This window comes from Liolophura sinensis, chromosome 6 (genome assembly GCF_032854445.1).
Source record: "Liolophura sinensis isolate JHLJ2023 chromosome 6, CUHK_Ljap_v2, whole genome shotgun sequence".
Lineage (NCBI taxonomy): Eukaryota > Metazoa > Mollusca > Polyplacophora > Chitonida > Chitonidae > Liolophura > Liolophura sinensis.
The window spans coordinates 43828285-43840825 of record NC_088300.1 but is presented as its reverse complement, the minus strand read 5'-3'; the positions used below and the strand labels follow the sequence as shown (position 1 = coordinate 43840825).

At 41.5% G+C, this 12541-nt stretch overlaps 1 protein-coding gene across 1 annotated transcript; it reads left to right on the top strand.

Moving 5' to 3' along the window:
• The first annotated feature begins 2201 nt into the window (after positions 1-2201).
• LOC135468444 (mesotocin receptor-like) lies at positions 2202-3729 on the top strand. Its single transcript, XM_064746708.1, has one exon. The coding sequence runs from the start codon at positions 2270-2272 to the stop codon at positions 3698-3700; it is 1431 nt and encodes a 476-aa protein (XP_064602778.1). The 5' UTR covers positions 2202-2269; the 3' UTR covers positions 3701-3729.
• Positions 3730-12541: the final 8812 nt, after the last annotated feature.

Here is a 12541-nt window from a genome sequence, read left to right as displayed (position 1 = left end):
ACAGAAGGTGGGCTTTGCATCTAGTTTTCGCACCAATGGCGTTTGCTCGGTGTACCGTTTTTCATACACCGTCCCCCAAGAAACCTAGCCCCACCAGAAGTCACTGATTTTGAAACCTCGAGCATTTCTCATGTAGGGGTAAGTAATATCCAAAGGCGTGTGTCCAGCAGATGATACAGCTGGGTATTAACAATGGCAATGCATTTAGTAGTTGACTTATTACAGCTCTGTCCACTATTGTAATATTGTAACCCTTGCAGTACAAAAGAGCTCAGTCTTGTTCAAACATTAAGAAAGTCGCAAGCAATCTAGAAATTAGGCTCGGCAACAGACTATCCCATGGTGTCAAGCTGTCAATATCTGTCAGCTCTCTGCACAGATAGTACAAACCCAATTTTTATTCAGCACAGCGCAATTTTGATTGATCAAGTTCTTTCGTATCTTTCGCAGACTATTTTGGCGCCAGATGGTGTATGTAAATCGATAAATGTACTTATATTTTCTGCAACCCTAAGTGATTAAAGGCAAGCCGCTTAGCCAGTGTTGTCGGGGATTTCCCTGATGTGAGGTTGTGGCTTGACATCCTCATGGCATTTCTGTAGTTATGCTCTTGTACCTCACTGTCTTCATTGGCAGAAAACAGATTCCACACCTCACAGTCTTCCTTTTAATAAAGTGTATGCTTATCAGTCGTCCAGATATAGCTTTCTGTGGACCCGTTGGTCTTATCTCTGTAGAGCTTTGGCTAGGTGTGACATCCCACATGCAGCATACGACTGGTGCTAATATCGCAAAGACAAAACACAAATCTGTTTTTACTTCTTTATTTAAATCCTTTTTAACATTTTCCGCCCAGATATTCTGGATTGTATATGACGCGGGTAATAGTTCCCATAGTAAATCGCAACCTCGGCGCTAGGTACAAACCTCCTTACTTTAAGCGGAACCAGAGAGAGCTGGATTTGAACTTGCGGCCTTAAAGACGGATCAGCTCTACAGAGAACAACTCTTTAACTGACTTAAGCAACGAGGACCACCATCCTTGTTCTACCAAGGATAACACAGGACGAGCCATTTTAATTGGCAATTTTGTTTAAGTAGCATGTAACATACATAAAACGTGGTGGTTGTTCTGGCGTGAGTACCGATCGTAACTAGCCGCTCGAGTTGATCAGTAATCTAAAAGCCCCACCACGTCGATCTTTTGACAGTCTCTTTTCTCCTTCGATATCTTAAAATTTATGGAGAGAGTATCATTCTGACAAGATTCCGGAAAGTTACAACATACGCTCCCGAGTTGCGTACAGTGCAAAGAGCAAAAAACACTTGGGTGAAATGCCGCTGACAGCATGGAGTGTGCAAACTACGTCGTTCTTCTCCATAACTGTCCCGTATGATTCTTATTTCACCACTTTTTTTCAGTTTGTAGCATAGCAAGACATTTGCTCAAACACTGTCGGTAGCTGTCTATATTGACTGTCATCGGTGGACATTTCACCCATGTGCTTTATTTCTATTATTTTGTAAGTTCAAAAAATTCGGATTTCAATCTTAAAGCATTGTATATTTATGGTACGGCATGGTACCCTATAGAGCAGCGTTTGTTAGGTGTATTTCGTCTTCATGTAAGCATGCATAGCTAACTAGACTGTGTGAGGAATCCTGGAACGCTAAAGTTTTACTTCCGATGAGGTGTTAAGCGTCGATCAAAGAGCTTGGTCTTAAAGCCCTCAGCCACCTGCGAAGTGACTCTGGCACCTAATCAATCTTCCTCCGACTGTCCAGCAAACACCTGTAAAGTGGTTAAAATCAATAATTCATCTGGGAAATGAGAAACGGCGACGTGCCAAATAAGCTTCTGTCTAGAGCATATCAACAAGACCATTTCCTCTTTGTAAGTAGTAAGTTATCTGGAAAGCACACTTCACGGAGAAAAATGCTTTGAGCTGTTACGATGGATCGAACATTTACTATCTATTGGATTTCAAATCAAGGACATTGCCCAGTCACCGTGAGGACTTTCGAAGCTCATTGATGCGTAATACTTCTCATTGATTGACCCCAAGCCATTTCGCATTCTCCCATATATAAAGTCAGTACATTTTTTCACTTCATTTTTATTTCAGGGTTAATTTAAGGTCGATGCTTGGTTAGCTGGAGGGTACAATAAATGTAAGCTAACCTGATGTTTTCTCTACTTTGATTGCAGAGATATCAATTGAGAGTGGCGATAACTAGGTGCGGACTGAAGAGCGAGCCGACCTGAGCAATGTCACAGCCCCTCGGTGTCGAGTTCTCCTCACCGGATGTGTTCCGTTTTGAGAACAATTCCTGGAAATCCACGGACCAGCTGCCATGCACTGGCAACTTCTCGGTTTCTGAAACCAAGGCGAGCTGCTACGAAGTGATTAACCCTGGTAATGCCTCGGGACAGGAAGAAGGATTTGTGCCGTACGGAGAAATCTGGACACCTGCTGTTATACAACGAGTGGCAACCTTATCTGTTATAATGCTCATTACTGTTTTTGGAAATGTCTTCATTCTTATTGTACTGTCTTGCAGCAAATACCGAAAACGCCACAGTCGTGTCAACATATTTATTATCAACTTAGCCATCGGAGACTTAGCTGTTTGTTGTTTTACAATGACGTCGGAAATTCTGTTCGTTGCTTTCGGAGAATGGGTGTTAGGAGCGGCTGCATGTAAAATCATCACCTACTTCCAAATCGTCACCCTAGCCAGTACCACCTTCATTTTAACCGCCATGAGTTTTGATCGTTTCATGGCCATATGTAAACCTCTTCGCTTTGCAACAACCATCAGTCGGGCTCGCAAGATGATCGCTGTGGCCTGGGTCCTCGCCTTTCTCTTTGCCATTCCACAGTTATTTATATTTATACAAACAAAGACGGGCGTACACCCGGATGGTAAAATCCAATACAAGTGCTTAAGTAAAGGCTACACGGCCTGGTGGCAGCGAAAGTTATATTTTACTTGGCTGGCCATTTATATTCTGGCTATTCCTGCCGTGTTAATATCCTATTGTTATATCAACGTCGTCTTGGTTGTTTGGGGTCAAGGTAAGGAGGTCAGCGTGACCTCTGATAATAGCGTGCCCTTGAGGCGCTCTATCTCTGATAAAAGGGCCATTCCCAGAGCCAAAATCAAAACCATTAAAATGACTCTGGCCATCATCCTGAGCTTTATAGCTTGCTGGACACCATACTTTGTGACAACATTAATCATCATATACAGCGAATATACGTACAAAATCCCCGAGTCTGTGATTGTATTCGCTGAGACGGCCGCTTTACTCCAGAGCGCGCTAAACCCTTTATGGTATGGGTTTTTCAATATAAAGCTGAAGCGGGGTTTGATGGAAGTGTTCTGTCCACAGCGTTTAGCCCTGATAACAAAGTACAATAGCCGGGGAGCGACAATGTCAGAGTGTATGTCAATGACTGAGGATTATACCTGTGTTCAGACGGCTAAGCGGTTGTCCGCCAGATGTCGGGAGCAATCCTCCTCCAGCAGTGGCTCCTACGAAGGTCGTTCACGAACTCAGAACTCTATTATCGAGGAAAACAAAAACGGATACCGACTCAGAGTTCGTTTCACTGCTAAAGACACCGTGTCAGTCGGACTCCATCGATCTCAGGAGGGGTTGGATAATGGAGGTGAAAACGTTACCTCTATTTAGACTTTAGCGTCTCATTACATCATCTTGCTTACAGCGGAAGTTCCGTGATTTTTGCTCTCTTATTTGACTTAAGTTAAAATGGTCACATCGCTTGGGATTTATATCCCGCGTCATATATATTATCGATAATGCCATGTTCCTTGGATATTAACAAACTCGCCCCTCGCAGATCCGTATCTTTTTATAAAAATTTACAAGTTGCTGTTTAAATCAATCATCTTTTCTCTTGTGTTAATTATTGTTTGTTAGAGCAAAGTTTATAATTTCTTTTCGAAGAACTTAAATCTTTGTGAAAGGAAAATATAAATTATTTGCTCCTTAACCTCTGTTATTTAATCACGCGGATGCTGTCAAAATTTGAACAAATGAGATATTTCAAAGTGTCCATCTCTTTAGATTGAAAACATATTGCTTAAAAATTAATGTATCTGTTTAAGTAACTATATAAATAATAAGCGGAATTAGAACGATTGTGGCGTAACGTCAGAGTTCAGACTCATGCGCTTCACACGCTCGCTTCTTCATACTGTATAGGTATAAATTCTTCATGACTGTTCCTTAAATGCTCTGAACTCGCAACGCAAATTCTTCAAATGTTGTCCTATGACTTTAGCCAATGGACATTCGTGTTTGTCAGCAGTTGTTAAGGGTCTCTCTTTCCCGAAACTATGCCATGAGACACTGGTTAAACTGATCTGGCGATTAGACCTTTCAATATAAACTACACGCCAGATTAAATGGTGTTAACTCTCTCGTCACTTGCACATTGTAAATCATGTATGAAACCTTTGGAGGCCGGTTAAGACCGACATCGTACCAACATTGTATTATCCACTGACGATAGTGCGTAGTGACTGGGCAATAGCCCGCAGGCACGAAGCGATAAGATCAAGATACTGACAGATGGCATGATGACCTTCACTTCCTACCATCGTCCCACCGTTTCGTGCCTTTGTTTCTTCGCTCTGTACCATCGTGTCATCGATTTGTACAATTGTGTCATCGCTTTGTGCCATTGTGTCATCGCTTTGTACCATCGTCTCATCGCTTTGTACCATCGCACATGCTTTTCGATGAAAATACTTTTTCGATGAAAAAACCTTACTTTAACACAGTTCGACAAAGCAAATATACCGGCCCTTGTGAATTTTTGGTGAAAAAATCTTCGGAAGCACGAAGCGTTAGGACGAAGACACGAAGCCATTAACATCTTGCCATAGTTTGGCATTATGGTACATTAGAACATGGTCATATCTATTCGCATCATCGTCCCATCACTCCGACTCATCATGCTACCACTTCTAGTCATCGTCTCGTGGCTTCGTATTATTGTCGGACGATGCTACAACAGTATTATGATGGCTTTAATCGGACTTCATAGAAACCACAATCATTTGTTCATTCATCAAGCTGCCGATCATTACACTGTAGTTTAAGGTTCACGTGAAACCAGGGTTGCAAGATCTGACAACTCCTGAAAAGAAACAAATCGTTCGCCATTTCGTTGTTGTGGTAGCACAGGTGCCACTGCTGCCTTATACTGTGATCGGATCATTACACTGTATTTAGAAGATAGTATCCAAATTTGAATCTGGGGTACAAATCGCGGCCATATTTTCACAGGGGACCGTTAGACGATCCGCTATGGTAGCGCGGTGGTAATGTTGTGATCGCAAAGAGGTTTCTTTATTATTCAAAAGCTGTCTACCTCATGAATACATGCACGCCCGTAGATGATGTTGGTTTGTTCGTGCCGCCAAGAGTTGTCTAAACGCATCTGGCATAGTAAGCTTGACATTAGGAAAATAACATGCTGTGAATATCAATTATACCACGCTATGCAGAGATTTTAAAGTATTGCAGTATTCATACACTTCATGCATGCGTCAGTTTGTCCTCGATTTCAGCTTCATCAGGTTGTCTCGTTGCAGCAGACCAGTCCAACAAGACTAGACGTATTTACAATGGCACGCCAGTCCGGAGACAATATACCCAGTCAGAGTATAACCAGTAGCAGGTCGATCCTGTTGCCCTGGGACTTATTCCACAGTCACTTTTGACCTATAGTGAAGATCTGAAATTTATTTTACACGTTTATATGTATAAGTAATCAGGATACACGATATGTGATGTGTAAAGACGAACTGATCCCACTATAAAATTTTGACTAAAGTCAGGCATAACCCCAAAATCATCTCCGTGTCCGTATGCTAACATTGGGAGAACATGAATCTCTAAGCTTTGTGGCACCCAAGCTCAATCAAAACCCCGGGTGTGGTATACATGGTACCATCGTATGTGGCGTACGTGATACCAGATATCGTTTCGTTATGGCCTCGCAAACTTTGCTGATTTCCAACAATATGCCCAAACAGAGAAGATTATTGACAGTTTTTCATGACTGAAGTATACAGGCATCATCTAATTACCTTCTGTGCTAAACTCGCTTCACTCGTTAAGTCCTTACACGACAGAAGCTCTTGAAAGGTTATTTTCATCAAAGGTTTAACAGGCTAAATGGATCGTGCGGGCGCGCGAGAAGAAAAATAGTGTTGGCTATTAATTCATTTCAAAAGCAACAAAGAAGTAATCTCTATCGTTGGCCTGGGTTTGTTGGGTGCGGCGTACATCTGTCAAAGATAAGCCCTCAACACAAAGGTATGCATACATCCGCGAATTTGTCATCCATCATAAACGTAATTTGCTATAAAATTTCAATTTACACTTGACCGGTGTATGATAAAGGAACGCCATTAAAACAGATATGCGAAGGCATAAACAGTTTCATAAGTCAGTGGACAAGATCTCTGACCTCAAGAGATATGCTACTATGTTATTTCGGTCACGGTTGCCTTCCAAGCAGGCATTCAGCGTAACGATGACGGATACATCAATCATGGTCAGATAATTTGCAATCTAAGGTACCCGATGGATTCCATATTCTCTTTTTTTTTGAGGTATTGAGGCGATTTCAGCAACTATTACTGTTTTTGTTATAAGATCTGTTTTAAATGAAAACAGAAAGATATGTTGACCTTCTTAGTTACACGTATTTCACACATGGACTTCAACAGTTTCTAGCTAAGAATTGGAGCCCCTTGCATCAAGAGACTATGCTCGTCCCTACACTAATGTGGGTGCCATTTAAACTTCGACATGATGACGCTGTTGAATAACATATAGCAATTGATCTTCAAAGGAAGATCTAATATAACATATAATATTCCAAAAAACTAAGGTTGAATTTCCACCTTTAAAAATCTGCTTCAGTCCTAAGTTCAATAATTAATTTAATACAGTGATAAGATTTAGTACATTTTTACCCACGTTACACAATGAGAAAGTCAGAATGTCAGTCATTATAAAGTAAACCACAGAAGTTCATTCAAAGATGACACCTGGATTCATATTTACTTACTCCAGGGACTTTAGATGTCCTGAAAACGACATACGGTTTTCAACATTAAAAGTTGATTTTGTTTTCATTCTGACCCTTTTGAACTGTTTCTATCAGTTTGTGGCTTTACACCAGGATATATGCGAAATAAAACGTCGGAGTGAAGTAATTTGTTAAAGTTGAGCCCAATGGTCCCAAAGCGTTACATACGGCTAATAGTTAACCTACACAACGCGCAGACCTCAGAAAAAAAAGACATTGCCGAAGCCAAGCGAGCCCATTGGACGGCACGATCCCATAGCACGGTACATTCCCATAACACGAATGACGGCAATAATTACAGACATGAGTTAAACCCTGTCTTATTGAACAAATAATGCCTGAGGCGAAGTGTATGTCTTCTTCTAGTTACAGATATACGTTGTAGACTTAAGAAAGCATTGATAGTCTTTGGTCCGAGTGTCAACCAATTGATGGATGGAGTTTTGATCAGCGCATACGTCTTTTTCAAACGGCCTGAAGTAACACACAGGAGAAAATGACATTTCTAAAAAGATGTTTTCCTGAAAGCCAACCCTTTAATATAAAGAAATATCATAGATTTTATAGTATTTTTGTCATGTAAGGCGAGTTATGCCGTGTCAAACTCTAAAGGTGTCACTACTATGCGGTTAATTTCGTAAGGTGAAGAGTTCTTGTCTCTGGTCAACTGTCTGCTTGTGACGTCACGAGATCCATATCGCGCTCTGCAGGTGACTTCAGCTACATTCTGCTCAAGTTTTTCGCCAACGAAACAGCTCACATTCGTGTGTTTTGTTTACATTCCTGGTATGAATATGTGTAGTTACCTTCGTTATTAGTGAATTTGTCATTAATGCCATTTTCATTAAAGTAGCACATAAAGCCTTCACTCAAAAATTCAAACACAGCTACAATTAAAATGTTTTGCTCTAGAAAGTTTAAAATTTGGACACTGATTCAATACAGCAGATCAATATACCAACCACAATTTTTGAGTTCATTCCTGCACTAGCGTTTTTAATGCTTGTAATTTATGGTTTTAAGTCTTAATTATCTTGATAAATACGGACCACAGGTGGGCGAACATTTCAGCAGCTGGAGCCACCAACATGGATGTTCTAACGACATCTTTAGGGGGGGGGGGGGGGGGCGGCGGGTAGTATATGTACGCCTGGGAACCGGCGTAAACAAGACATCTTTCAGACAAATTACATGACTGGCAGCAGCTGTTAACACTATTAAACAGTGATTAAGATCTACATTAACGACATGGCTGTCTGGAGACGTGACCTTCAGACGTTTTACGTATGAATCAAGGTCAGATTCTCCTGTACTGGGAAAAATGACAGGGTCTGACAGGGAAGACGTATCACCATATACTTAGCTGATTATGCCAAGTAAGTAGAGAAAAACATGTTAGCTCTGTTAGCATGTCAGGTCCTGACAAAAGTTCTAAACAGCAAATGAACCCTTTGTAAATCTCTAATCAGCTTATGTACTGATCACTTTAATGTTATCCTGCATATGTGCAAAACAAAACGGTCACATTTTATCCTCGCCCACACGTTCCTTTCTCCATAGTGTCAAGATCTGTTGACATAGATGTCAGGATCTACCCGGTTAGCTTTGAGTGGCTTTCAGTATTATTGTTACTTTCTCTTATACGTACATAGACCATTCCATCAAAACCATAAAAGAGAAAACAAAATTAATGTACACGTAAAAACATTCTTAAAACAACGACCTTGAACTCAGTCCATGACAAACGTGGGAAATTCGATATTGCTTTATGCCATAAGCCAACAGTTTCGAGTGAGCATTTGTACGCATGTCCAGAATAGGTCATACCGTATGATCGATCTATGTCCGTTTGCGCATGTGCTACAATATCGCAATAGGAATTTATAACTTGTAGTCCTGTGTGCAAGCCTCTTGTGAACTTTTCTTTCTATCGCCATGCCTCCGTGTTCTCCTACTTCCTAAATATCTCTTAGCTGTGGACGCCGATAGAGGAAATCTCGCTACCTCGCCCTTTCTAATACAAGATCAGACACCAGGCAGCCAGGCAGCCAGGCAGCGAGGTAGCAAGGTAACGAGGCAGCGAGATAGCCAGGTAGCGAGGTGGGGAGCAGTCATTATAATCACTTTAGTGTCAGGCTGTGTGTAAGTCACTAATATCAGTGAAGTATTCAGTAAATAATAAATCGCATTTCAAATTCCTTCCACCAACCAGTACTGAAATATGACCTAGTCAAGGTTAATGGGACGGATAATGATGGAAGGAAAAGTGATCACTATGTATACCCCAACAAAAATCCTATTCCAGCGTACCCCCCACTCAACTTTTTTCGCTCCAATTCTTCCCTTCTCACCTTACCCGAGCAGAAGTACTGACCCAGTTGGGACTATTATGCAATATATCCATGACCAATTATTGTGTGTTGATTTCAACAGGCATCACATCCGGCCCGGTGTCTGAAGAACCCAACTTACACACGGTGTATGCCTCAGCCTGACACTGACTATAACTGCTCCACACTTCGCTACCTCGCCCTTTGCAAAGGCCGATTACCTCGTTACATCGCTTCGCTACCTGGTTACCTCGCTGTCTCGCCCTGTGTTAGACAGGCCGAGGTAGCGAGGTAGCGAGATGTCCTCTATCGGCTTCGATGCTTAGCCCACTTTCACTAAACTGAGTCGCTCTACTTAAACATCGGGCATTCTGAATCAGAAAAACACAAATGCTGCGAGAAAACGGATTCACCGAGTTTTTGCTAAAAGGGAAAAAGGCGATGTTAACTCCCTGTGTTACCATGTAATTGTTGGGAATATTATTTACAAAAACCGGTAAAACCTGGGTTATTGTGCAATTTTAAATAAACTATGCAGATGTCTTTTGTCTTAAACACGCTACACTTTCTCCTATCCGTCTACAATAGTGTAACACTGAATTGGACTGACATAGCGATTTATGGATGAAATGCCAGTCCCATATCGATTGCAATGCTGTAGATTTAACATTCCCCGACCTTAAAATAGTCTTGAATGAACCAAACAAGACACAAGTTTGTCAATTTACCAGTAGGCGTCTATTTAAGTTCCATGATAAGATTTGTTTCGAGGCAAGCTAATATTAATACAGCTTTGTGTACATATGAATATTATGTGAGCGAAAGGCAATTTATTGTAAAGTGTAGCAGGATCGTGCCCAGTACTTACAAGCTGAGTCGATTGTTACTAGCATAATTATGTATGTCTAACATCTGTTGTCGTCATAGTTACAATAGTTAGACTCCGCATCTAAAGAACCGGTCACATCAAAGACATGATTCCACTTTAATTCTCCACATTATTTGAAGCTCCCGTAAGGGCAAGTAAAAGAGTCTTGCCAGGAATAACTCCGTCATAGTATTAGCATGTTTTCAAGGGCAAGTAGACATCAATCAACCATTTCTCTGAATATGAACATCGTTAAGTGCTTCTGACATAGGTGATTAAATATTATTTGAAAAGATCTTAAGAAATGGGAAACATTTCCACCGGATGATGAAGGAAATTTCGCGAAAGATGATAAAATCGATCCAGATATGAGGTTAACAAATTCCTTGTAATGGCTATACTTTTGTATTCAACTCTGCAGCAATCTAGTAATGAAGGCAGCCTCTGCTTAAGTTCATAACATGCTTGTGTTTCTTATGTATTCGGAGAATGTTTCCTGGATCAGAATCATTCATGTGGGTGATTTCGTGATTGTCCAGCTCAGCAGATAAAATCGTCTATTTTGGATTCCCAATTACGCGAAATGAAAGACGTGACATTTCATTGTCCAAGTTGCCTAAAGAGCGAGTCCACGAGTATACCCACGGTCAACTGTAGATAAAACACCGGTCGCTGAACTTCAATCACAGCCAGGCCACCCTGTGCTCCACGCATCACGCCTTTGACATGTTTTCCAGTTTACTTCATTTGAAATCCCTGCCTCATGTATGGACCAGACCGCCATTGGCAGCTCCAAATGATTTGAGGTCAGACGTCAAGGAGGATTGGACAATGCTTGTGTGTGGGCTCACTTGCCATTCTCCGGACACGCCTGTCAGTCAGGGTCTGCCCCTGGACCAGTACCTACACTAATGACCTAGAGGCAGAGAAATAACCAAAGCCTATAAAGTACGCAGACACTGACACTGCATCAAATCTTTGCCCAGAACATCTACTCGAATCCTCTGGCTATTTAATCAGTGCAAATAACAAGTCTGGCAATCTGGCTATAAAGAAATGAATCGATTGTTGCATTAGAGGTCAAAAAGTATGAAATTGATAGGTAACAATACCAACCTAAGTTTGGAAGATTTTAAATACTTGAATAAAGCCATTAGTTACATCTACATGTTACGTGCACGGGAAAATACCTCACAATTAAATCTAAAAGCTACAACATAGTGAGAAAAAGGCATGATTTTGGTTGTTGACTGATGTGCTTGAACATTATACTGATCAACACATGATGTTACCGTCTTGTAACAGGATGGAAGTTGGTTATACATACACTGCTATATTCCATCTGCCTCCATTGTTTTCGGGGCCTGGTGGCTAGAAGCCATGTGTGGTCTGCCTCCATTGTTTTCGGGATCTGGTGGCAAGAGACCATGTGTGGTCTGCCTCCATTGTTTTCGGGGCCTGGTGGCTAGAGGCCTTGTGTAGTCTGTCTCCATTGTTTTCGGGGCCTGGTGGCAAGTGACCATGTGTGGTGTGCCTCCATTGTTTTCGGGGCCTGGTGGCAAGAGGCCTTGTGTAGTCTGCCTCCATTGTTTTCGGGGCCTGGCAGCAAGAGGCCATGTGTGGTCTTACATGATCTTCGTTAGAGACCAGTCTCATTAACGTTGGTGTTTAAGTTAATGATCAAGTTTTTATTTATACGATTGCGACGAGTAAGGGAAACTGGGGCAAGTAGGACACTTAACACATTTTCGAAAATATGAATGCAATCTTTGATGAGAGCTTTGTAAAAATATGAAGGTATTAAACCTACCAGGTTAACAACAAGAAAATGTGAATATCACATATAGTTTTCGATATTTAAGCCAATTTTGTATTTTAAAAAATGTTGTCGGGGTAAAGTGGGGACAGCCTATGGCCTAAGTGGGACAGCCATTTGGGCTAAGTGGAACAGCCGTTTGGGCTAATTGGACAGCCATTTGGCTAATTGGACAGCCATTTGGGCTAACTGGACAGTCATTTGGGCTAAGTGGAACAGCCATTAGGGCTAAGTGGGGACAGCCATTTGGGCCAAGTGGAACAGCCATTTGAGCTAATTGGACAGCCATTTGGACCAATTGGACAGCCATTTGGGCTAACTGGACAGTCATTTGGGCTAAGTGGGACAGCCATTCGGGCTAAGTGGGAACAGCCATTTGGGCTAAGTG

What these genes read in the sequence shown, in the direction of transcription:
- LOC135468444 (XM_064746708.1), top strand. Translation starts at nt 2,270, where the DNA reads ATGTCACAGCCCCTCGGTGTCGAGTTCTCCTCACCGGATGTGTTCCGT.